Source organism: Balaenoptera borealis, assembly GCF_965194805.1.
Source record: "Balaenoptera borealis genome assembly, chromosome: 8".
Classification (NCBI taxonomy): Eukaryota; Metazoa; Chordata; class Mammalia; order Artiodactyla; family Balaenopteridae; genus Balaenoptera; species Balaenoptera borealis.
This window is the reverse complement of record NC_138865.1, coordinates 92,104,539-92,131,844: the sequence shown is the minus strand read 5'-3', so window position 1 is coordinate 92,131,844 and position 27,306 is coordinate 92,104,539. Positions and strand designations below refer to the sequence as shown.

General features: G+C 42.2%; 1 protein-coding gene across 3 annotated transcripts; it reads left to right on the top strand.

Annotated features, from left to right (window-relative positions):
* The first annotated feature begins 769 nt into the window (after positions 1-769).
* On the top strand, positions 770-25,645 carry PGAP4 (post-GPI attachment to proteins GalNAc transferase 4). Of its 3 annotated transcripts, none has more exons than XM_082404125.1 (2): positions 770-5,647; positions 21,688-25,645. In XM_082404125.1, exon 2 carries the CDS (start codon positions 21,765-21,767, stop codon positions 22,974-22,976), a length of 1,212 nt encoding a protein of 403 aa, XP_082260251.1. In that variant the 5' UTR covers positions 770-5,647; positions 21,688-21,764; the 3' UTR covers positions 22,977-25,645. The 3 variants fall into 3 exon arrangements, with proteins under 3 accessions (XP_082260251.1, XP_082260250.1, XP_082260249.1); XM_082404124.1 differs by lacking the exon at positions 770-5,647 and adding an exon at positions 5,654-7,894; XM_082404123.1 differs by lacking the exon at positions 770-5,647 and adding an exon at positions 5,654-8,288.
* The last annotated feature ends 1,661 nt before the right edge of the window (positions 25,646-27,306 follow it).

Here is a 27,306-nt window from a genome sequence, read left to right as displayed (position 1 = left end):
GCTTCTCTGACCTTCTGTGAGAAAGAAGCCTAGGTGGGTCACCCTAGTTTGTGATATTTGAGCCTTTTTTGGGGGGCACTTTACAACCTTTATTGGCTAGGTGGTTCAGAGTGGTTACAGTATTTTTGTCAGAGGCCTCCTTAGTAGGGCTGGCATTGAGAATGTTGTCTACATACTGGAGGAGGGTAGGGAAGAGATCAAGAAGGTCCTCAGGGGGAGGGTCAAGAACTGGTATTACCTCAGTGGAGGAGAGCCCACATCCCCTTTGAAGGCCTTTGTTCTGATATAAGGCTATTTGAAAACTGGACATAGGAAATTTCATCCCATTTCTTTTTTTTTTTTTTTTTTTCTTTTTTTTGGCCACATCGTGTGGCATGCAGAACTTCCCAGACCAGGGATCAAACCCGTGCCTTCTGCAGTGGAAGCATGGAGGCTTAACCGATGGACCACCAGGGAAGTCCATCCCATTTCTTTTGTCTCTGGCATAGCAGGTCCAACTGTAAAATGGTGTTGTAATATAGAGACCCATTGACGGACCAACTTTCCCCATCTCCCAGCCAATATTGGGGCCAGGCTGTATTACATAGGAAGATTAAATGTTTTGGGGTCAGGGGGTGATACCCAAAAAACTTCCAGTTCTGTGGGGTACACCCTAACGGGCTATGGTTTAGTATGGTGGATGTTTTGTTCCTTATACCTTAGATGTTCTGTTTTGGATTTGTTTCCAACTACCTGCGGCGGGTGGGGGGCAGGGGCAGGGGCAGCGGGGGGGGGGGGGTGCGGTTGGAGTGATTTGTTGGCAGACAAATACCACAATATTTGACCCAAATAAGGTTTATGGTTCAGGAAACTTGGAATCAGTACCAAACTGTTCATGGATTCCTCAAAAGACCAAAATAGGAGGTGTCAAATTGGCATGGATTCTGATATAACTGAGGGTCGTCCTTGAATTTATAATGATCCATGCTTGAGATAGTAAGTCCCTCCTCAGTTGGACTATCTCGCAGGAGGTAAGACTGCCCCTGGGCCAGAGCAGCTTAGCCACCTTAGTTCCTGACCAGCTTGGTCTGTTAGGGAGTGGCACAGCTGTCTGAGGCGGGGGTCTCTTTCCTCCTTTCAGCTGAAAAGGAGGAGTTTTTGGACTTCTGAGTGAGGGCTAAAATCAGGAGGGATTCCCACCGGGTACTTCACAGATCTCCGGGGCAACTGGCATTCTGTGCTGGTACCGGGAGGAGAACCCTAGAATCTTGGTCAATAAGGAATCCAAGGTTCGCTTCACAAGCAGTTGGGGGAAGAGAGGTTGGGTGGTGGGTGTTTCCTTTCTCGCCAGCAGCTCACAGGGCATCCTGATAGTGGGGTTTCTGGTCTTGCAAGCAGCTTACAGGAGAAATTGGCACCGACCAGAAGCAGTCAAGTCACTGGTCGAGTACCTACCTTAAGACCTTTTCCCACTCGGGCATCCCTGGTGTCCTTTCCTGAATTCGGATTGAGCATCCTCTTTCTGTTCTGTCAGGTGGTCCTCATTATCTGGGTCTTTTCCTGGTCTTGCCTCTTGGCACATGGGGCTGACCACTTTCCTTTACCAAACTGGAAGTGACTATGGAGAATGCTACTGTTGACCCCAGGAGGTCAGTGAGGAGGGCAGAAAGCCCTGGTGCAGCCAATACTGCCTAGTATAGGGGTCAAGAGGACAGCACTACTGGCAAGACAGCAGCCAAGACTGCGGTGGCTCCTTCTCATCCACAGGTCCCCACTGTCCCTGTGTTACCAAACCAAACTTGGGTCCGCTCACCCACGTGAATAAAGCCAATCTACTGACACCAGGTTGTGGTGAAGGAAAGTGCAGCATTTTCTGTAGACACCATACAAGGAGTCCAGGGCAGCCAATACTCAAATAAACCTGAACTCCCTGATGGGTTTCAGGTAAGCATTTTTAAAGGCAAGGTGAAGGAGGGAAGTCACAGGGTGTGTGATCAGTTCGTGCAAAATTCTGATTGATTGATGGTGAAGTAACAGGGCAGTGTCACAGGGGTTAACATTATCAATCCTCAGGCTCCAGTAGGTCTGGGGGCTATGTGCTCATGGTCATCACGTAGTTAACTTCCTCCATTTGGTGGAGGTTTTAACATCTGTAAAACAACTCAGGAAATGTGCATCAGATACTGTTATCTAGGTACTTCAGGGAGGAACTAAAGACTGCCATATGGCTGATTAACTGTTTACATTCTTACTAGTTCTCCTAGCTCAACTGCTGTTTTTGTCACTACATGTTCACATCCTTTCAATCATTAATTCTCCTAAATAGCTCCTATGTTATTGCCTTGTTAGATGCCATCTTACTGCCAAAACAATTAGCAATTATTAAGGTGCCTGGTCATTTAAAATTTGATATTGATGAAAGTCATGGAAACCATCAGACCTATGAGGCAGCTAAAAGAGCTACTCTCCCAAACTCTTCTTGTTTACTTATGATTTCCCCCATTGTGAATGACACTAGAGATTTGAAGGAGGTAATTAGATATGGGAACATCATGCTACTGCTAAAGAAAAGCAAAAATGGAAAGATGCTAAATGCATCTATAATCCTGAGTCTAAGTTATGGGATAGGCTAGACATCATCTGGCCCTATCCAATGTCACACAACAAACAAATAATATTAAAATTGACACCTGAAATGATACATTGAGGTACAGACAAAATATTAGATTGGGGATGACAATATTTTTGGAACCCTTCTCCCAGAGTTGCCTCTGAGGTATTTCAAAGGTGTCTTGTTTGCCCAAAACATAATCCAGGCAAGCTTGTACACACATCAGTGGGCCATTTCCCTTTACCCAAAGGCCCTTTCAAGTTATGGCAATTAGATTTTATTCAATTACCTCCTTCACAAGGTTGTAACTCTTTTGGTAATGGTTTGTATGTATTCTCATTGGGTGGAAGCTTTTCTTGTCAAAGGGCTAGTGCTCTTGCCATGGCCAAAATTCTATTGGAAAAAATAATTCCCACTTGAAGAATTCCATTGGAATTACCTAGTGATAGAGGAACCCATTTCACTGGTCAAATTCTTAGTGCAGTCTGTGATACTTGGCCTATTCTACAACATTTCAGTTGTGCTTATCACCCTCTGTTCTGGGTTGGTTGAGAGGACAAATGGTATTATTAAAACACAATGCTAAATATGTAGAAATTTTTAGCCTCTCTCGATCACAATTTCTGCCCATTGTTTTAATGAATTTGAAATCTATCTCAACTATCTATGTGCTGCTAAACATAAGGGTGTTGACCCATGATTCTCATTTAAAGAAGGCTCCTGTCCCCCAGTGGACAATGGAACCAACTGGAAATTTTAAATTCAAGTTGACCTGGAATTGAAGAAGATGACATCTGAACGAATAGCTTTCCCAAGACTGGACCAGGTCTGTATTTTTTTCCACAGAACAATTTGTTGATTTGCTATTGCCTTTCTAATTATTCTACTAGGAGAATTTTCTATATATTATAAACACGTTACCATTTATAACCTGTCTTCTTGTATTCTTTCTTATGGACCTCCTTGCACATAGTGAAGGCTTATGCTTGATATTTAATTTAAAGAGCATCTCACAAATTCTTTGGAAAACTGGACATGAAGAATTGTTGGATTGAAGTATTTGGACTGCTGTTTATCTTAATAGGTATTCTAATGGTTTTTGCCTTACTACACACAATAGGAATTCTCAGTTGGTGGTAAAACCCCATGAAATCAGAGGAACTTGCTGCCTTTATATTGCCCTGCAGTTTGAATGCCTTGCTTGTTGACTGTTTGTTTATTCCTGGTACTCATATACTGGCCAACATAGTGAACCACCCCTCTTTAGATTCTTCTTATAATGACTTTTGTTATTAGGAATAATTTTAACTCTTGGTTTGGCCTTTTATCTTCTCTTGTGAGCCTCATTCCTGATAATGATGCCTTACCGCACTTTTTTGTTTCTACCCTGCAGAAACTTTCTGATTTTGCAAATCTTATTGACTGTTGGATTTGTGCTAGAGCAAACCACACTCATGATGCTCCAGAATTAGTGGATTGACCTCTGTCCTCAGGGGAATGGAAGGCCCTAACAAACAAAAATGTAGGGTTCTGTTTTGGTATCTTTGAAAGCAAGCACTCATCACCTTCCCTCTGGGAGACATGTCCCAGATATTACTGCTTTCCATTGGGTTTCCCCTGCTCATAAAGGAATACTTCATACTAGAATCTGGATGTTGACTCATAATACTTCCCTATGTTTTGAAAATATAAATGGTACTGGTAAAACATTATGTTACCTTCCATTGCATGTCTGTGACTATACACTCGTATGATTCGGATGATCCTGAGTTCACTCCTCCTTGGAGTCTACATGACTACAGTGTAACTTCTCACAATGAATTCTTGTGGTAGGGCAATGAAATCTATAACAGAACTGGATATTGGGACACTGAGGTACTCCCTCTTAATAGGACAATGTGGGGAATTTATCAGAAATCTGGAAAATGGTGGGAATTTAATTCCACCTACCTCTTCTCTGGAGACTCCCCAAATCTTAAGCAAAATTTTGATCCATAATAAACTCATTTATTACTTCAGGCATATAGAAATATAAGATGTTCTTATAGCCACTTACACAATTCCAGTCAACCAGATTATCGTGTACTCAGTGAAGATGAATTTTTTGACCATAAAATTTCTTCTTTTGAAACTGATAAAAGAATTTCAGTTCAAGAACCTACTTATTCTTTGTCCCTAGAAGGTTCTGGGCATTTTGTGTGTGTAGCACAAATATTTACTCAACTTTTCCTACTAAATGGAAAGTGTGTTGCGGAATCATTGCTCTTGCCCTTGACGTCACTGTTAGAAAGACCCTTCCCTCTACTGCTCACATACCAAACTTAAGGTCTTTCTCATATCAGTTAAAAAGATCTCGGAGAAGCTGAGATGGTTATAATTTTGAATATATGCCAACTAATAACCCAATTGTAGACAGAAAGGGTTTGGTCATGCTTTTGCCAGGGCCTTCCTCCCTTGGTTTGGGGTAGAAAAAGCAATACACAATTATCCAAAGTTATGACCAACCCCTTCAATGCTTCTGTCTTAAGCATTTGAATATCATGAAACTCAAATTGATAGCCTGGCAGAAGTTGTCCTACGAAATAGAAGGGCACTTAATATCTTGACAGTTCAACAGGAGGCACCTGTGCATTACTAGGGGAAGAATGTTGCTTTATATCAGTCATTCTGGCAAAGTAACACAAGAACTAAAGGTAATAAAAGGTAATATCAATCTGCTGGCTGAAATAGGATACACACCAAAACCTGAGGATTATCTAGATCTCTCTAGTTGGTTACCATCAGGAATAGGGCCATGGTTAAGAACAGTATTACAAACTGGATTATTATTGTTTATCTTAATAATATGCATTGTTATATTAACCAAATGCTTGCTAAAAATTATAACCTCTGTTGTAACTTGCTTAACTACCCAGTTTATGTTTGCACAGATGGCTATGTTAGATGTTCTTCACTGAGACAGACTTTATGAATCAGAAGATTTGGAAGAAATTATTGATATTGCCTTCACTAGACCCTCCCCTCCACCAACTGAGGAACTAGATGGAACCGGAGCAGGTAATCAAACCACTCTGGCCGTGAGCGACTAATGGTGCTCTGTTGACATTTTGTCAGGAAAAATCATGAGCCAAAGGGGGAAATGTGGAAGGAGTTGTCAGTAATAACTCCACTTTGTACTTTAAGACTCCATTTTGTTAGACTGTGAATTGTGCTTACCCTGCTGGGGGAAAAAAAAAAAAAATTATTTGCTCAGAAAGGAATCCCTAAGAATTGTGCAAAAATGTGTCTTAACTAATAACAAATGAGACATCATTGACAAGCCAATAAATTGTAACATGGAAATCTAGAGGAAGAATGTTCTAAGCAGGGGAACAGCAAGTGCAAAGGCCTTAAGGTGAGAGTGTGTTTGATGCATTGGAGAAAGAGCAGGGCCAGTGTAGCTAGAGTAGAGGGCAAAAGGGGAGGGTGGTTGGATAGGAAGCCACACAGGAGCCAGCAGCCACATCCTGCAGGACCTTGCTGGCCATTGTAAGAACTTTGGCTTTTGTTATGAGTGAAATATACCCAACTCTGATCTGCCCCTAGAAATTATGTGTGTTACTCTTCAGGAAAAACATCAGAATCCATAATAGTACAGCCTGGGCCCTATACACAGAAAGCCAGCCACTGACTAACAAATACTTGAATTTATTAAGTGCTGTGCACGTCATCCAGAAGATGCCTTGGCAAATGAGCTCAGTACTAGGCTAGATGCTGTTACTATATCCTGAGCCTCTGGATAAAAGTTAGGTACTCCACTCCTCTCTGGCAAAATCTAAAAGTAATGGAAGGAGCAAGAAGGTGCATAGTGTAGGGGAAGAATGGTTTTGGAGACTTGAAGCATCCGTAGACAAAAAGACCTAGATTTAAATCCAAACTCTGTCACTTACTAGCTGTGTAACCTTATACAAACTCATAATCCCTCTGAGCCTCAGTTTTCTTAACTCGGAATGAAAATAGTAGCTTCCTTATAAGAGTGTTGTGAGCACTAAAATAATGTGAATTATGTGTTTTGCACAGTGCCAGCAAATAACCACTTCATTATTAAGTATTAGGCTAGGCTGACCAGCTCTGTCACTTGAATAAGATCATTCCTTTGGCCAAACCTCAATTTTTCCATCTGTAAGATGAGTATGACTATCTATCTGCCAAAATTAAGTGTTGAGGTTGCTTTGGACTCAAATGAACCACCAAAGCCACTCCTGGGAGAGACTGACAGGTGAGTGGAAAGAACCACAGACCTAATTCCCATGCCTGGCTAGGTAATTTGATTAGAGCAAACCTTTCTGTTTGTTTGTTTGTTTTTAAATTCTGGCTTTTGGAGTATTGCACTTGGCAAATTACCTTCTCAAATATTTTTTCCTCATTTACAGATTGGGGATGACAGTCTCTAATGTACAGGAGTAAAGTGAGAGGAATTTTCATACGGTGTCTGGCATAACGCGGGGTACAGTGGGGATTAGGGGTGGAAGTGGTGTCCGCTATTATTTTTATTATTGGCAAAAACAAATCCCCTAATGGACCTGAGGACACGGGGAGGGGGAAGGGTAAGCTGGGACGAAGTGAGAGAGTAGCGTTGACATATATACACTACCAAGTGTAAAATAGATAGCTAGTGGCAAGCAGCTACATAGCACAGGGAGATCAGCTCGGTGCTTTGTGACCACCTAAAGGGGTGGGATAGGGAGGGTGGGAGGGAGACGCAGAGGGAGGAGATATGGGGATATATGTATCCATATAGCTGATTCACTTTGTTATACAGCAGAAACTAACACAACATTGTAAAGCAATTATACTCCAATAAAAATGTTAAATAAATAATAAAAAAAAATAAGTGCACATAAAAAAACAAAAAAAGCCCCACATCTCCTCCCACGATTAAGAGAACACGCTTAATGGCCAAGTGGGGCTGTGAACACTGCCGATACCTAATCCTTCCAGCATTTCAACTTCCTTTGCCCTGAGCCTGCTTTTCCCTTTCTGCCCATCAGTTGGCGCCTTTTCCGTCCTTTTTTCCCCAAGCTGGCTTCTGAGGGCTGCAGTCGCTCCCCAGCTCTCAGGTCACATGGCCTGCCAGAGCGAGGGGACTCCGCGCTGGAGCTGCGCCGCAGGAGGTGAGGCTTCCGCGCGCACCCGGCTGCGCCCGCTCCTCCGAGGCCTCAGGGTCCGGCGATGGCTCCTCCATGGGCATGAGCCAGATAACCGAGGCGACACCAGCAGCGGCCTTCAGCGTGCGCAGGGGACGGAGCTGACCGCCCCCACCGGGTAGGTTTCCGCTGCGCACAATCTGCTCAGCCCCCTTGGCATCATGACTGGAGCGCCCACCCCGGAGATGTCTCCAGAGCGAGGGAAAAAGAATTAGGGTTGCTGCAGCAGGCACGCGGAGAGCAATTGCAGGGTCTGGTGCAGCCTGGGAGGGCCTGCGACCCCGGCGGTGTTCTCTGGGCGGGCGGGCTTCGCTGCGGCCCCGCTCGTGGCGGTGGCTGCTTCCTGCCGGAGGACTGCGGGGACCCCAAAAGGGCGTCCCCCGCGCGGCCAGGGCCGGGATCTGCGCAGGGATGACTGAGTGTCGCAGCGAGCTTGCCTCCCTACCCCTCGTCCGCTTCCGTGGCGCCGCGAGGCCGACAGAAAGGCGGGAGCCGGGCGTGTGCGAGTCCAGGTAAGACCCAGCTGCTGCCCAGCGTGGCCCGGCCGAGCAGCCTAAGGGTGGATCGCCTAATGGCCGCCCGCTCGTGGCTGCCTCTGCCGCGCGTCGGCCCCTCGGGCCAGCCCCGCGCGCCGACACACGCGCTGCTGCGGCGTTGGGTTTCTGCGGGCGACCTCGCAGCCCCGAGACCGAGGAAGGGCAACTGGACAGAGGAAGGCGTCCTTCCCAGCTCCCGGAAAGACCGGACCGAGGGAGGCAACCCGGCGATTGAGACAGTTTGTTTCCTCCTACGGGTGGGGAAACTGAGTCCCGAGCGCGGCGGGGACTCCCCAAGGTCAGTGGCAGACACTAGATCCACTCTGGTCCTCCGCTGCCATTCTCTTTCCATGAGGGATAGTTAGGACCAACCCGTTTCGTCTCGCCCTCTTCCTGGCCTCTGGGTGCGGGCGTTGCCAGTGCCGCACTGCGCCCGCAGTATTGGAGGGTGGGTGTAACCCCGGCATCCCCTGCTTGTCCCTTTTTCTCCCCTAGGTGAGGGGACACAAGGGCGGATCCAATGATGATCTCACTATGCCGATCATTAGCAAAACCTGCAGGTGTGTGTGTGTGTGTGTGTGTGTGTGTGTGTGTGTGCGCGCGCGCGCGTTTCCCCTAGAGAACTAAACCTCGTAAGGCGGATTGGCTTTTAGGGATGCATTTCTAGAGTGCACTGCACCAAGTATTTTAGGAGGTGAAAAGAGAAAACCATGTTTGTCTAACATTATTAAAATTAGAATTTTTTAACAGGATAAGCTTATTACAAAACATTCAGGAAACAGAAAAATGTAAAGGAGAAACTAAAGATAACTTAAAACTTCATCTAGATTGTTGAGATTTCCTAGATACCTTAAAATTTTCTCTGCATGCACACATTTAAACCAGTAATGTGGGCAACACAAATTGTTTCAATTTGTACCTCTGATTACCCAGGGGGAATCAATTCTTTTTTCTCTGTGTATTGGCCTTTTGTATTTGTGTGTGTGAATTGACTATTAATTCTTTTGCCCCTTTTTCAGTTGGAGTGTCTTTCTGTTTCTGATTTTTAAGTGCTGTTTATATATTACACATTAAGTTAGTAATCCTGTCATCTATGTTGCACAGTCTTTCCCAATTTACTTAATGTTTTTGTCAGTTTTTCATCTTTGGCCATTCAGCTCTATTCTTCTTTTTTCTTTATGGTTTCTGCTCGAGTATTTTGCTGAGAAAGGCCTTTCCTAACCCAAGTTTGTATAAATATTCTCCTGTATTTTCTTCAGGTACTTTTAAGCTTTGGTTTAAAAATTTTAATGTGTAATTTATTCTAGTTTAAGTTGTAAAGTGGAGAGCTAATTACTTTTCCTAAATGGTTAGCCAGTTGCTACAAAGCTATTAAGTTCATTATTTACCCCTGATTTAGACTGCTACAATTATGGTATATTAAATTATTATGTATTTATATCTATTTGTAGATTTTTGCATGTGTCTCTCAGTATATTTTGGTGCCAGTGCCATGTTATTTTAATTACTGAAGTTTTATAACAAGTTTAATATCATATTACCCAGTATCATCTTCCTGGCTTTTAAAGAAATCAGTTTTATTAAGGTATAGTTTCCATGCAGTAAAATGCACCATTTAAATGTATATTTTGATGAATTTTGTCAAATATAACCACCATCACAATAAAATATTATGGAGTACTACATAAACTTGATGTCATCATTGCACAGGGGCCATGCTAATCTTCAATATATCATTCCAGTTTTAGTATATGTCCCAGCAAAGCGAGCATTTCCTAGCAGTTTTTATTAGTACTAATTCCAGGTTATCTTTAGAATACTTTGGTCAAGTTAACCAGCCTCCTCCTGTTCCACCAAAAGAAACAAATCATGTTTGGATTTCTATTGGATTTTTGATAATTAGGGTCCTGAGAGTAGGACCCCTGAGTGTCACGTTCACTATTCCAGTGCCTGGTACAAGACTCAGTATTTGTTGAATTAAACTTTTAACAATGATCATAAAAGTAATATATGCTCTTTGAGAAGTGTAGAGGGCAAAACAGGAAACCTCCATCCTTCATACCTTCATCTCTCCTTCACTAAATTATACTCCATGTTAAAAATAAAATGATCATACTATGTACACTTTTCTACAATTTGCATTGACATAGTTTGCATTTTTCCCTTAGAGACTTTTTCAAACTGCCTGGTTCGATATAACGAATTACCATAAACTGGGTGGCTTAAGCAGCAGAAACATTTATTTCTCACAGTTCTGGAGTCTGGAAGGCTGCGATCAGGGTGCCAGCACAGTTGGGTTCTGATAAGGGGCCCTCTTCCTGGTTTATGGATGGCCACCTTCTTGCTATGTTCTCACTGGCAGAGGAGAGAGAGGAAGCAAGCTCTCTTCTGTCCCTTATAAGGGCACTAATCCCAGCAAAAGGGTTCCACAAACATGACCTAAATATCTCCTAAATACCCCATCTAAATACCCTAAATACCCCGAATCACATTGGGGATTCGGATTTTGATACATGAATTTGGGGGGAACACAAACATTCAGTCCACAGCAGAGTCTTAGCTAAGACTTTTTAAATGTCAGTATATTTAAACCTTTCTTTTTCTTTTTAATGTCTCCATATCATCCCCATGTGTAGTTATCTAAACATCTGTTCCCTATTGCTGGCCATTTCCTTTCCCTGTAGTTTGTCTATCCTTCTCCCTGCCCAGTCCTCTAGTCCTCTCCGCCTCTTTCTCCCTCTCTTTCTTACTTACAAACAAAATTGCTGTGAACATTCCTTGTCTATGTTTGGTAGCATGTGTTGGCATTTCTGCAGGGTAGATTCCTAGAAGTAGAATTTCTGTGTCAAAGAAGATGCACATATAAAATTTTTGTAGATACCATCCCAACTTTCCCTCCAAAGGTTCCACCAATTTATATGAAAGTGCCCATTTACTGTACTGGCCCACTCCCTCTTGAAGTAAATTGGATTGACATTATGTTAAATATAGAGATTAATTTTAGAGAAAGAGACCTCCATCTCTTCTTTCATTAGTGAGCCTTCTCAGCTGGGAAGATGTTATTTTATCCATTTATTTCACTTTTAGAATGTCCTTCAGTAGAATTTTATAGGTGTGTATATTCTGCATATTTCTTAAATTTATTCTAGATATTTTTGGTTTCTTTTTTTCATTTTGACTGAGATATTTTATCCCATTGATTAATTTAGTAATTGTCTGATTAGATGAAAGCAATCAGTGTATATATGTAGTGTGTGTATAATATTATATATTATTTTTGCTTATTAATTCTGTTACTGAACACATTCTGAAAGTCTGTTACTATTTCTAATGGTTTTTCAGCTGATTTTCTTGGGTTCCCAATCCATGCAGAGACAATATTGCGTATTGGTTGAGAACATGAGTTCTGGAACCAGTCTGCCTGGATTTCAAGTTTTGCTACACATTTAAAACTTTGTTAACCTAGGGTACAAGTTAATTGTGCCTTAATTTTTTTCAGGTATAAAATGGACTTAATAATAGTACTTCTCATAGGTTTCTTGTGAGGATCAATGAGATGCTTAGAACAGTGCCCAGCACATAATAAGTGCTCAGCAAGCACTTCCAAGTGTGTTGATCTCTGCACATTAAATTGGGAGTCTTTGATACTCCCAATTTTATAGCTGAGGAATTGAGACCCATAGAGATCATTTATTTGCTTAACAAATATGAAACCTTTTCTATGCATAGAATACTGTGCTGGGTCTGTGAGGGATATCAAAGATAAATTAGACTGAATCCACTAATGAGGGATTTATAAGGCCAATTGGGTTGTAAATCAAGGGCCATGAAAAAAGCCATGTAAGGCAGCAGGCATCATGAAAATAGCATAGGCTTTGAAATTTTTCCTGTGTTTGAATTTCCTGCTTTCAACTTGGTAGCATTTTTTTTTTTAATTTAAATGAGATTAGTTCCATTACTGTTTGAGAGTTGCTCTTTTGGTCAAAAGAAATATACGTAAGAGTCCAGTACAGAACTTGGTTATGTAGTAGGAGCTTAATTAGTGGTAACTATAAATAGATACAGTCTAAAGTAGAAAGTGACAAATGAATGTCCTTGGATGAAAGTTCATGTAAAGGGCCTTAGCACTTGAGGAAAAAGAGACATTATTTCTGGTTGGTAGTGTTTACCTAAAACAAATAGACTGGCAATTATTTCTCCAACAAAGATGGGTTTATTTGGGATCAGCAGAGAAGTGCAATTCAGGGTCTGCAACCATGGTGAGTCATGTGCAAGTCCCTGCACAGCAAGGGAAGGCGAGTGCTTTTATGGAGGGGAAAAGAAATTTGGAGGGCAATAGTAAATTAACAGCCATGGCTTTTTGTTGGCTGAGTCATTGCCAGGAAAGAATAATCTTTTTCTTGCTCTTGGGCTCTGCTGTCATCACAGGACAAGAGAGCTCCCCTTTCTGGTCTCCACACTCTATTTAATTGAATTTTCCGTTTAATAATTTTTTACATTTCTTCCTTTTGATGAAGATCTTTCTCTGAAAGCATTGCTGATCAAGTGTCACGTTTTCTACTTTCAGAGGCTTTTTGTCCCTCAATGTCAGGAAATACCTTTCCTGGGTTCAGCGTCTCATGTCGGAGGGAATAGATTAGGAATCTATTGAGATCACATGTAAGTAACAAGGAGGGGTAGGAGGGAGAACTCTCAGGCACTTTTCATATAAAGTCTACATGTTATCAAGATGATAGACATTAGAGATTACTTGAAGTGTTGTCATTTTCAGTGATTTGGCAACAAACTTCCAACAGGCCTGGTCTGGATATCTTGAGAAAGCTGTCTCATCAGATACTCCAATTCTGGGAAATCTTTACTTTCAGGTCACCAGATGATGTGCAGGTCCAGTCAGGGTTTTATGCTCTCTTTAGGTGTGTCACATGTATCCAAGAGTCTATTCCTTGGAGTTTGGCAGCACAAGGGTTGGTTTACCTGATAGGGACATTTCCAGTGAGGACAAAGAGAGAGTCTTTCTGGAGGTGACTTTTTCAATAGACAGAATCTCCAGGTTGCAAGACGTGATGCTTAAGGTTTTCATCTCCCTAGAGTGCACTGTGAAAAGATTGCTTTACCGCACATGGATATTTTTAATAGGAGCAATAGGCCTCTGCACTATTGCAGTATCTCTCCTTTTATCAGTTGTGAGTCAAAAGAAGCAGGAGCCAAGTTCATTGGGTGTCCTGGGACTATCTCAAAGTGTAAGAGTTTTTGAGTTATAAAAGAAGTGGCTCTTACCCACTGGACCACCAGGGAAGTCCCTCCAATTGAATCTTTTTTTTTTTTTTAGCAGATATTCATTTTTAATTATTATTTATTTATTTATTTTTATTTTTGGCTGTGTTGGGTCTTCCTTTCTGTGCGAGGGCTTTCTCCAGTTGCGGCAAGCGGGGGCCACTCTTCATCACGGTGCGCGGGCCTCTCACTATCGCGGCCTCTCTTGTTGCGGAGCACAGGCTCCAGACGCGCAGGCTCAGTAGCTGTGGCCCACGGGCCTAGTTGCTCCATGGCATGTGGGATCTTCCCAGACCAGGGCTCGAACCCGTGTCCCCTGCATTGGCAGGCAGACTCCCAACCACTGTGCCACCAGGGAAGCCCCCTCCAATTGAATCTTAATGACATTAGTGCATTTGACTAAACCAGAGGATTGAGGGTGGTAAGCACAGTGAAAGTGTAAAACTGGCCAAACAGTGCAGAATTGTCAAAGTACCTGACCTGTAAAATAGGTTCCTCAATCATTATGAGGTTCAAGAGGAGTTCGCTAAGTAGGGATAATCTTTTCCCAAAGGACGTTAGCCAGAGAAGAGGCAGCAGCCTGTCTGCAAGGGAAAGCTTCAGTTCAGTATGAAAATATACAGACCATGTCTAAAACATACTTATATCCACAAAATAGAGGAGGTTGTATGAAATCCATTTGCCAGACATCTAATCATCTGTTAGACAGTTTAAAATGTCCAGGAGCATTACGAACAGACTGTCCAGTACTTCCCACTTGTACTTCAACAAGTGGGACAGTGAGGTGTAGGTACTTTTTGTAGCCTTGTTAATGTTTCCCCACCAATACTGATTCATGAATGTTATCATTTTGTCAGTAGACCTATGGCTTAATGCATGTACAGTGGTGAGGAGTGGGAATTTTAGTGCCTCTGGTAGGATTGGGTTATTCTTTGGTCCTAACCAGAGATTTCTCTTTTTATCAAATCAACAGTTGTTGAATTTCTAAACTTGTTTTTCCTTTTCTGAAGCCAGTTGTTGGGCTTCTCTAGCCAGTTTTTCTAAGTTACCATTTGGGGAGCCTTTGGACCATGATAGAGGTTTGGCTGCTGAGGGTTTCTTTAAGGGCAGCCTTTTTTTTGCAGAAATGTCAGCAAGGTGATTTCCCTTAGCTTCCAGAGAGTCAAGTTTAGAACACCTCAGAATCTTAATAGCTAACGTGCCAGGTAAACGTATTACAGCCAATAATTTCTAAACATAGGAGCCATTTTAAATTTTATTTCTGCTTGTAGTAAGGAAGCCACATTTCTTCCACAACATTGCAAAATCATGAACTACTCTGAAAGTATATGTGCCATCAGTATAAATCATTGGCAGCTTTGTTCTTGGCTAAAAGTACAAGCCCTTGTAAGAGTATATAATTCAGTTTGTTGGACTGAAGTAGCCATAGGTAAAGATGCTGCCTCAACAACATCAAAAGGAGTTGCAATAGCATACACAGCACAATATTTGCCATTGTCACTTTTTAAGTAAGAACCATCAGTGAACCACGAGACGTCAGTGTTACCCAAAGGATTTTCCTGCAGATCATCATCAGGGGTCAGGAGGTGATTTGTCAGTGGTAAGCAGTCATGAGGGACTTCATCATTGATGGGGGCGGGGAGAAGAGTAGCAGGGTTAAGGTTATTACAGTGTAAAAGAGTTATGTGAGAAGCAGTTAACAAAAGGACTTTATAGGAGGTGAGGCAGCTAACTGAGAAATGTTGCGGGTGAGCACCAAGATTGTGGTTCCATTGTCAGTTAGGACTGGAAGAGATTCATCCCCAGTCTGGAGAAATGTTTCTCCAATTCTATTAAGTGGGAAGATTGGGAAGAGCCCCTGTAGTCCCCTCGAGCCCCATTGTTGAGAATTCAGAGGACATTGGAAAGACTGGTTAGAGGGCAGAGGTGCTGAAAATGCTTAAATTTGTAACAATCTCTCTTCTGATGTCCTGACTGTTTGCAACTAAGCCAGGCCCTCAGGGAGTAGCTTGTAAAGTATTCAGTCAAACCCCTACCCGGGAAAGAGTGGGAGATGGGCGGGTTTTGCCTTTTCCCTCAGCACTGAGCCCTGGGGGTTCAGCAATGGAGAGTGCTCACGTACCCATTAAGAACAGCTTCTTTCTTTGCTAGTCCTGTTGGTCTTATGGACGTATTGCCGCATTGGCTTTCAGAGTTACGTGTTTTGGGGCCTGTCCCTCAGGTGGGAGTCTTAGAAGTTGGGGCTCTGGGTATGTGGTCCAAACCCTTCACTCCTCAGGGAGCAGCTGGTTGTTGGGGGGTTGTTCCCAATTGTCTGGCACTGTGCCAGGGGTGGGGTTTATGGAAAGAGCATGTCTTAGCCTTTCCTGACTGTTTCGACATGGGTATTTTCTCATTTGCCTGATGTGTAGGAGTCACTCAGCTAGTTTCTGGATTTCTCTCAGAAGGAATTTCTCCTCATGTACATTCGATGTGTCCATGGGAGGAAGGAAGATAAGGAGACTTCAATGTTGCCATCTTGGTCTCTCCCTGAGTTTGCTTACTCTGTGTGTGTGTGTGTATGTGTGTCATCTTGCCGCATATTCATACTTGCCTTGGAATAGGAAATAAACACTCAGTAAAAACATATAGGCAAAATACATTTTAACCATGCAACTGTTAACCTACAATCACTATGTATTGGGTTGACCAAAAAGTGCCTTCAGTTTTTAAGTAAAAATAAAAGACACATTTTTTGTTTTCACCAAGAACTTTATTGAACAACGTGTTCACCCTTTTGTTCCACTACCTTCTGCCATTTGTCAGGCAACTTCATAATTCCATCTTCCCAAAACCTTTTATCTTTTTGAGCAAAGAACTGTTCTAGGTACCTTTTACAGTCTTCCAGGGAAATGAAATTTTTTCTCTTAAGAGAATTTTGTAAAGACCTAAATAAATGGAAATCTGAAGGTGCAATGTCTGATGAATCTGGTTGATGAATCAGAACTTCCCAGCCAAGCTGTAACTGTTTTTGTCTAGTCTTCAAAGAAACATGCAGTCTTGCATTATCCTGATGGAAGATTATGTGTTTTCTGTTGACTAATTCTGGACACTTTTTGTCGAGTGCTGCTTTCAGTTGGTCTAACTGGGAGCAGTACTTGTTGGAATTAATCGTTTTGTTTTCCTGAAGGAGCTCATAATAGAGGACTCTCTTCCAATCCCACCATATACCCAACATCACCTTCTTTGGATGAAGACTGGCCTTTGGTGTGGTTGGTGGTGGTTCATTTCGCTTGCCCCACGATCTCTTCCGTTCCACATTATTGTACAGCATCCACTTTTCATTGCCCATCACAATTTGTTTTAAAAACGGAACGTTTTCCTTACGTTTCAGTAGAGAATCACATGGGGAAAAACGGTCAAGAAGGTTTTTTTCGCTTAACTTATATGAAACCCAAACATCAAAGCGATTAACATAACCAAGCTGGTGCAAGTGGTTTTCAACGCTTGATTTGGATATTTTGAGTATGTCGGCTATCTCCTGCGTGGTATAATGTTGATTGTTCTCAATGAATGTCTCGATTTGATCACTATCAACTTCAACTGGTCTGCGTGACCGTGGAGCATCGTCCAGTGAGAAATCTCCAGCACGAAACTTCGCAAACCACTTTTGACACGTTCCATCAGTCGCATCACATTCTCCATAAACTGCACTAACCTTTTTTTGCGTTTCAGTTGCGTTTTTACCTTTCTTGAAATAATAAAGCATAATATGCCAAAAATGTTGCTTTTTTTCTTCCACCTTCGGTATTAAAATGGCTACACAAAAATTCACCAATTTTGATGTCTTTTTTTAAATGCACACTGATATGACAGCTGTCACATACAACATTGTTTCGAATGAAGTTAAAGACAAAATGCTACTAGACCCATCTTACGGAAAAAACCGAACGAACCTTTTGGCCAACCCAATACTTTATATTTTTGCATGTAGACCTAACATTGCAATTAAAAAAAAAAAAAAAAAGTAAACCAAATTGAGACCCTTAGGAGGATTTTTTTTGGGGGGGGAGACAGGTAGATTTCAAAAAACAACATGAATTTTCTATAATTAAATACAGAAAATATACTGGTTTTCCCAAATGAATAATTTGATATGTTAACACTTCACCATAAAGAATGTATACCACCTGGATGGGATCCTAGCGTAGGAAAAGGACATTAGCTAAAAACTAAAGAAATCTAAATAAAGTGTGAACTAGTTAAAAAAAAATTTGAATTAGTAGCCTCAAACTATAAGGCAGTTACTTTGTGAGTCTGCTTACTTTTAATGGGTACTTAGTATTCCATTCTTTGGAGGTACCATAGTTTATTTGACTCACTCACAACTGATGGGCACTTGGCAATATTTTGCTCTTACAAATGATGCTACAAGTCATTTCTCACACATGAGAATATATATCTAGGAAAGAATGCTAGAAATGGAATTGCTGAGCATTAGTGTGTTTTATTAGCTATTTCTAAATTAATTCTACAGAGGTTGTGCCAATTTATACTCCCATTTAGCTAATGCAAAATATGTGAGTACTTGTTTAGTAGGTCCTAAGGTAACACAGGCCAGGGATGGCCCCTCTAGGAGATTGTATTACAGGATGAGAAAAAGCTCTCTATGTGAAGAGACAAGGAAGGTGTGGGAATAAGAATGTTCCAGGGTAAGGGAGTTGCATGAGCAAAGGCCAGGAGATGGGCAAGAGCTTAGCATAGTTGATGTTCGAAAAGAAGGTCAGCATGTCTAGAGCTGCCCTGCTCACTGGCCGCATGTGGCCATTAAGCACGTAAACTGTGGTTTGTCTGAATTGACATATGCTGTAAATGTAAAATACACGCTGGATTTCAAAGACTTAGTATGGAAAAAAGAATGTAGAATACCTCATTAATTTTTTATATTGGTTTCACATTGAAATAATAGTTTTGATGTGTTGTAGTAAAACATATTATTAAAATTAATTTCATCTGTTTCTTTGTACTTTTTTATTGTGGCTGCTAGAAAATGTTAAATTACATATGTGGCTTGCATTATATTTCTATTGGACAGTGCTAGTCTAGAGCAGGGGTTGATAAACTATGGGCTGCAGACCAGATTTGGTCTACAGCCTGTTTGTTTGTTTTGTTTTGTTTTTCTTCCTACAGCCTGTTTTGATGTGGTTGGAGCACAAAAAAATAGCTTTTACATTTTTTTAAAGAGTTAAAAAAAAGAAATAGTCTAAGAGGAATATGCAACAGAGACAGTGTGTAGCCCACAAAGTCTAAAATATTTACTCTCTAGCCCTTTGCTAGTCTAGAACATACAGAGAAAAGAGGGCAGTAGAACAAGATGCCAGGGGAAGGCAGCGTCCAGATCATAAAGGGCCTTTTGGATCAAAATAAGATGTTTAGATTTTATTGAAAGAGCAATGGAAAGGTAAAGAAGGCTTTTAAGCAAGAGAGTGACATGATCAGATTTATATTCTTAAAGGATAATTGTCTATGTGTGTGCATGTGTCACATTCTCGCTTTACCAAAAACTCACTAGAAGAGGGTATTGAAGGAGGTTGGATGGCAGTTTTACACCAAACACTGAGTGGATGGCAGTTTTACACCAAACACTGAGCTCTGCATTTCCATCATAATCGCATTGTCATCTTAGCACTTAATATGTGCCTGGCATTTTCTGAGCTGTGTGCCTTATCTTATGGACTGTATTTTGTTCCTTCTTCAAGTGGTTACAGCTCTCTTGGGTAATAGCAAGGGCAGGGAGAACAGTGTGAGCAGGAAGCCACCTGAATGACTCCATTCCCAAGATCAACTAAGGCAGAGTGTGAGTGCAGCCCAGTTTCAGCCCTTGGCTTCCACTGGAAGTGATGTGGAACTGGCGAGGCCATGGGGATGTGCAGCCACGTGATTAATTAACTCCATTGGCTTGAACATCACAGGGCGATGCAGCAAGTCTGCAGGTCTTTGGAAGTCTGCATAACAGCAAACCTGGGGTTGCATACTACTCAAACCTCTCCCTGCTTATTTCCCTCTTTAATATTATCCAGATCTCTTATAGTACTGGGATAGTCTGTCTCACCTCTGGGGTCCCACAATATAATCTGCTGCTGTTGCTGAAATGAGACTTATCTCTCTACTTCCTTGAGTTACTATGTCATCATGCCGTAGAGAGAGGTTTGGTATTCTACACAACTCTATTGGCAGGGTAGGCTAACTGCTGTAATAATAAGCAAGTCAAAAAATCATTAGTGGCTAGAAACAACGGTTTGTGTATTACTCACAACACAGCCCACTCTAGGTTGGGCGGGTGCTGGGAGGGGAGCTGTAGGAAGGACCTCTGTTCCAGGCAGTCATGCAAGGACCCAGGCTCCAGCCATCTGGTGGCTCATCCCTCCTCTAGATCCACCAAGGCTGTCCAGTCAGCAGATGGAGAAAGAGAAAGTCAAGAAGGCACATCTGCTCTCAACCACCTTGTTCCAGAAGTCATAACTGTCACGTTGCTCACATTTTACTGGCAAGCCCTAGTCACATGACCCCACCTGGAAGAAGGCAGGCTAGGAAATGTGGTCTTTCTGTGTGCCCAAGAAGGGGAGAATGTATGAGAGCACTAGAGACTGCACCACAACAACGTCGTATGGTACCTGGGCAGTGCTTCTTCAAGATAACTCACAAGCTAGGCCATTTTCTTCCCAATATGTGCAAACTTTATTATGCTTCTGAGGTAAGAGGTTTACCTTTTATTCTATAGACACCGTTTAGTTTGGCATTGACCTTACTGGAGTTATACTGGCTTTGTCCTTTTAGTTCTGTTTTCGGGTGCAAGTCTGTTTTCCCTCAGATTATTAGACCTACTTACTCCTAAAATATTACTAAGTTTGTACATATGGGGAGATTTTATATATATATATATATATATATATATATATATATATATATATATATATATATATATATATACTTTTTTTTTGGCTGCGCCGTGTGGCATGTGGGATCTTAATTACCCAACCAGGGATCGAACCCGTGCCCCCTGCAATGGAAGCACAGAGTCTTAACCACTGGACTGCCAGGGAAGTCTGGATATGGATATATTTTAATGGCATTTTTATTCTGTATGATTTTGCTCTGTAACACATTTAATCTTCACAGTAACCCTATGAGATAGGTATTATTATTACCTCCATTTTAGAGGTAAGGAATCCAAGATGTGGAGAGGTGAAGTGACCTTTCACCGAGTGGCTGAGCTGGTATTCACTCCAGCATGTGCCTGACCTCAGGCTTGTACTCTGAGAGATGATGTCACACTACGTTCCTTCCTGGACCAGGCTTGCGGCAACTTTCTGTTTCATCTTCATCTCTGCTTACCCTCTCCCTACCTCACTGAAAAGCTGCTTATAGATCTTCCTTCAGTTATTTCCTCCCCTCCCAAAGTCTGGGGCTCTAGAGTTCTCTTGAATATGGGGGAGAGATCCTTTCTCTCACTGGTTCCCATGGCAATTCTGTAAAATATAAAACGGAAGAACAATCAGGATTAAATTAACATGTAATTTTAAGTATAGTTGCATGAGGTTAGAGAAATAGGAATGGAAGATCTTGATAAAGACATTTCAGGGAATCCTAAATAGTCCTTTTCTTGTTTGGGATGTGCAAAAAAGTTTTCAGAAACTACTATGCACAGTTAGTCCACAAGTACTTACAATGTACTTACCTTGGAACTTACTTTAAATGTGTCTTTCCTTGTGCCTTGCTTTTTTGCATCTGTTTTAAGAACCTGTGGCTATGTAGCTGCTGAATTGAAATAATGATTTTGCTAGCCTATCTGGTGATTTTCTGGGACACTGTAAACCTTAACTAAGCATCTGTAGGTGTGAAGACTTGGTTGGATGCACCAAGGTTTCTTTACTCATAGAAATGATCAAAGAATCCCAGAGATCATTAACAGATACAACCAAAGAAGAGTATACTGGAGAAAATACTTAAGTCTCTAGTAGCTACAGAGCCTAGAATTAGAATTTCTGGTTTGATATGTGCTGAGTTCCATCCCTGGATTTTTTTTAAAGCCCTGTACCATTCTTTACTTTTCTCTCTTTAGGTTTGACTTGCACTGATTTTGGCCTGAGGTCCAGGATGGTTTGTTCTTGGGACCAGACCTGACCGGAAGTCGACCTCATGAGCACTTCGACCTCTCCAGCTGCCATGCTCCTCCGGAGGCTGAGGCGGCTCTCCTGGGGCAGCACTGCTGTCCAGCTCTTCATCTTAACGGTGGTGACCTTTGGTCTGCTGGCCCCCCTGGCCTGTCACCGGCTTCTGCACTCTTACTTCTACCTGCGCCACTGGCATCTGAACCAAATGAGCCAAGAGTTCCTGCAGCAAAGCTTGAAAGAGGGTGAAGCTGCCCTCCACTACTTTGAGGAGCTGCCCTCTGCCAATGGCTCGGTGCCCATTGTCTGGCAGGCCACTCCCCGCCCCTGGCTGGTCATCACCATCATCACTGTGGACAGGCAACCTGGCTTCCACTACGTCCTGCAGGTGGTGTCCCAGTTCCACCGGCTCCTTCAACAATGCGGCCCCCAGTGTGAGGGGCACCAACTCTTCCTGTGCAACGTGGAGCGGAGTGTGAGCCATTTCGATGCCAAGCTGCTGTCCAAGTACGTCCCCGTGGCCAACCGCTATGAGGGCACTGAGGATGACTATGGCGACGACCCTTCGACCAACTCGTTTGAGAAAGAGAAGCAGGACTATGTCTATTGCCTGGAATCCTCCCTGCAGACCTACAACCCAGACTATGTCCTGATGGTGGAAGACGACGCCGTTCCAGAAGAGCAGATCTTCCCAGTCTTGGAGCACCTTCTGCGGGCTCGCTTCTCCGAGCCGCACCTCAGAGATGCCCTTTATCTAAAGCTCTATCACCCCGAGAGGCTCCAGCACTACATCAACCCAGAGCCCATGAGGATCCTGGAGTGGGTCGGTGTCGGCATGTTGCTGGGGCCCTTACTAACCTGGATATACATGCGGTTTGCCAGCCGGCCAGGGTTTAGCTGGCCCGTCATGCTCTTCTTCTCCCTGTATAGCATGGGGCTGGTGGAGCTGGTGGGCCGGCACTATTTTCTGGAGCTGCGGCGGCTGAGTCCTTCCCTGTACAGTGTGGTCCCTGCTTCACAGTGTTGCACCCCGGCCATGCTCTTCCCTGCCCCGGCGGCCCGGCGGACCCTCACCTACCTGTCCCAGGTGTACTGCCACAAGGGCTTCGGCAAGGACATGGCACTGTACTCACTGTTGAGGGCCAAGGGGGAGCGGGCCTATGTGGTGGAGCCCAATCTCGTGAGACACATCGGGCTCTTCTCCAGCCTTCGGTACAACTTTCACCCAAGTCTGCTCTAGCCTGCCAAGAAATGCCTTTCTGAAATTGGCCACTTCTTGGAGATTCAACTATTGAGCTCTTTATTTGGACATGGTTGCTTGCAGATATTTCATTGTTTTAGGGTTGCTAGGGATATAGACACTGGGCTGGCTGAGGAACATACAAGTCAAGAACCTTGGCTTTGGTAACTCTCTGGCAGGAACAAGCTGTTCACCGTGGGTCCAGACCTCTCGCCCTCCACACAGCCACACTGCCTCATGCAGTCTGACCCACCCAAAGAGGGGCATTTAAATACCACTTATATTCTCCAGTTGTTTTTCGCTCTGCTTCATGACAGAGTTTGTGACTGCCAAAAATATTGTACACAGTGATATGACCAGTTTAGGATTTTAAGCGTAGAATTTGGTGAAAGGTGAGATTCTTTTGCAGTGATTTCTTTCTCATAGGGAATAAGAATGGATGTATGTTTAGAATATATGTCCCAAGAGGCAGTACCATGTTGATAGATTCTATTTGTTTCCCTGACCTGGAGTAATAAAAGCCGCGCAGGGCCCAGCATCTTGGAGGCAGGTGACCCAGCTTTTGTTACCTGGTGTTCTCTTTTCCACACATCTGTAGTGCACTGATAATCAATTTTGTTTGTGAGAACTTTAAGGCACAGCAAGATCTGAAAGCACCTTCTGGATCATCAAAGTCAGATTGCTATGTTTAGTAGTGATTTAATACTGAAGATTTCTATCACAATCTGATTCTTTGAAAGTTGGACATTGCAGAATGATATAGAATGGGTGAGCTCTTTACTAATAGCATATCCTTTTCCCTAACTTTGCTGGCTAATCATTCACCTTCACTTCTTTTTCTTCTATGTAGCATGATGTTATAGAAGAAAAAGCATGGACTGAAGTCAGAACACCTGAATTTTTATTTCAGATCTCTGTTATGTCCTAGTGGTGTGAACTTGGGCAAGTCATAAGCACTCTGAGTCTCAGGTTTGTCACCTGTAAAATGGGGACAGTGATATCTACTTTTTTAAGTTGCCTTGAGGATTAAATGACAGAATGTATGTAAAACACTAGCAAGTGCTTATCTCACAGAGGGCACTTGGTGAATATTAGTTCTTCTCTCTTCTATAATAAGCATATGAAACTCAAGTGTATTTTGGATAAAGGTATTAGTGATATTATTTAAAGTATGATATGGGGCATAGGGCTGACACCTATGGAGCAGCTGTTCCAGACCAAACACTGCTAGAATAAAGGCTGACTTTTCCTTGTGACTTTGGAAGGATATGCAGCTCAGTTTCATCTAGCCCCACCTCCAACCAGACCCGAAATAAGAATTGTTCATTCAACTGGAAATGATCTGAGACTCCTCTTGAGCTTATTCCAAGACTAGCATCTGAAAACTACTCTTCTCAAAAGTTACAAGTAAATTTCATTTGACAATACTTATCAAACCAGTGGCCAACAGTCCCTTTGTGGGGATGGATGATTATACTAGAGTGCAAGCAGCTGTCCACTTTGTTTCAGTGCCACGTCTTCCCTTTGCTTTTAAGTTTCCACAGGGAGCTAACATCTTGGGATCTGCTCGAGAACACTGAGGGAGTAACAGGGGTTCATCACCACACTTTATAGATGAACAAACAGGCCCAGAAATGTTAAAGAATTTCTTCAGGTTCACACAGCTGAACAGCAGCAGAGAGGACTGGAATGTAGTAGATTTTCTGACTTCCAGCCCCTGTACTCTTTTCTTAACTGCATTCATTTTATAAATATCTATGTAGTCAAATTCTCTTTTGTGATATCTGATTGTAACCTGGACTAAATAATGTCTCTGTAAGCTAAGATGGTAAAAACTCACTGTGGTGTTGGTCTTGGGGAACAAACAGGTATCAATATGTGTTGTGTTATTATAGTGAGCTGTTATGTATCCCCCAGGAATGTCCAAAGTGACTAGAGCTACTAGATGACTTACTGAGATTCTCAGATTCCACCCCTTCATCTCTCCTCTCCCAGTAACTGGTTCAGCCCCATGTTTGAGAATTGAACCACCCTCAACCTAGAATTCATTTGAGTTTGTTGCATTAGTGATTGGATCTCCTCATGAAAAGTTTGTGTCCAATGACAAAACATGTAAGCTGGCCAAGCCCTAGATCAGAATCATTGCTGGTTTCCATTTCTGCTCTTTCTAATTCAGTTGTCTACCACACGCAGACATTCCTTCCCCTGACTCCTTCATTCTCGATGGCTAAAGTCATCTTTGCCTTGTCTTATTTCTCTACCTACACACTAAGACATCTTCCCCCATTGATCTTAACTAGAGTCTGCCATCCTTGGACATTTTCTGCAGAAGCAGAAATCCTACCCACTTTCTAGATCGCCCTTCCTTTTGTCTCTCATTCCTAGAGTCCAAACTGTGTATGTTGTCCTGGATTAGGACAGCTGACAGCTGTCTCTCATTTAATTAAAGCTGAAGTCTCTCATTTAATCCTAAGCAGAGGGCTAGGGGAGAACTGAAGTCCCCTTCCAATATCAAGGGACATAGTTTACCAGGAGGGTAAAGGCCTCTAACAGTCCTGCATACTTTTCAGAAGTTAAATCATTGTCAGGCCTAAGAACCTCCCTATTGTGACTGACTGTATTTGCATAGACTTATCAGTTCAAATAAATGCACCCATTTCACCAAGGCATCCTGAGAAAACTGGTCGTTCTCTTGTTTCTACAGATGAGTTTTTCTGATGTGGTGAATAGTATCGAACACACACTCACACTCTTGTGGGGTGTGAGCCATTCAAAAGTATGGGCTGTTTGCTTAAAAATTCATAACTGAATCTTGTATTTCTTAAATGGAAACATTTGAATTGTGCTTTCTTTTTTTTTTTTTTTAAAGTGGTGAGAATACTATAGTGCAACTGGAGAATACAAGTAGGATGAATATAATGATAGGATTAATTTAATTTACCTTGGATACAGTCCTCATTTGGGGGAATTTATTTAATTGGTAACTTAATTTGGGTAAAGAGGCGTTCTCTTTGGATTTGATTACTGTGGGATTTTTATATACACTATGATGCATTGTGAATTACTGTAACACAATATAAAATTGGGTAATTTTAAGTCACATGATCCATTTGGATATTTTTATCCCAGCTACAATGAGTTTGCTGAGAAATGCTCATTAACTGGCACTGTTTTTTTAGGTTGGATTTTGTTTGGAAAAAAACCCTGGAACTACATCAAAGATGATTGGAAATGTAATTTTAAATTACTTAATATAACTGCAGTGGAGATGTGCTGTGGCTTCCAGGTCATTACAGTACTTGGATTACAACATTGTTGTGAGTCATCACTCTGCAATGAATGGGGATTTTTGGTTTAAAATTTAACAAATTTTCTTGATCTTTTCCCTAACAACCTATGCAGAAACATGGATGAGTGATTAAAAAAAAAAAAGCATCTATGTTAATAATTTGGGGGTAAAAACAGATGGAAATATAAAGGCAAATGATGAATTTATCAAAAAGAAACAAGGACCAGATGGCATAAGTATGTAGGAATGGGTAGCTCAGAGAGATGGGAGAAGTAGACAAAGATGTAGAGTGAAGCAGAGGGTCTCACATTTGTCACCTGTTGTGTGTCCCAAACTCCCTTATGTAATAAATCCTTTATGTCTGCCCCACTGTCATGAAATCTTTATAGGACCAGCCTATGGAGAATACAAAGGAACGAAACAATGGATAGTCAGTGTTCTGGATAAATAATTCATCCCTTTGCTAGGACCTGGCTTCCTATTGCATTTAGAATAAAATACAAACCTCTACATTACCTCCCAGGCCAGATGTGACCTGCCCCTGCAAAACTTTGTTTCTTAACCACTTCCATCCTTTTTCTCCAAGCTCTAGCCACACCTGCTTTCTTTAACTTCCTCGGACTTGTTACAGCAGTTCTTATTACAAAAGGAATTTTCACTGCTGTTCTCTCTGTCTGGAGTGCTTTTCTCTTAGCTGAATCTTTCCTATAATATAGATCTCAATTAAATTTTAATCCCTCTTCCCCCAACAGACTTTCCATCCCATCTAAAGCAGTCTTTCCCCTTCCCAACCACCAGGTCATCTATCATATTACGCAGTTTGATTCCCTTCAAAGCTCTTCTTATTACCTGAAATGTATTATTTTTGTTTTTTTCCTCTATTCTACAACCCCCAGAATATAAGTTCCAGAATATCAGGGGTCTTCTAGGCTTCATTCACTGCTCTATCCCTAGAACCTAGAAAAATACCTGAGACATAGTAGGAAATGAATGAGAGAGAGAGATGGTGGTAGTAGAGGGAGAAATAAAGGAAGAAAGGAA

Excerpts from the sequence above, each read along its gene's own strand:
- PGAP4 (XM_082404125.1), top strand. The coding sequence starts at position 21,765 with ATGAGCACTTCGACCTCTCCAGCTGCCATGCTCCTCCGGAGGCTGAGG.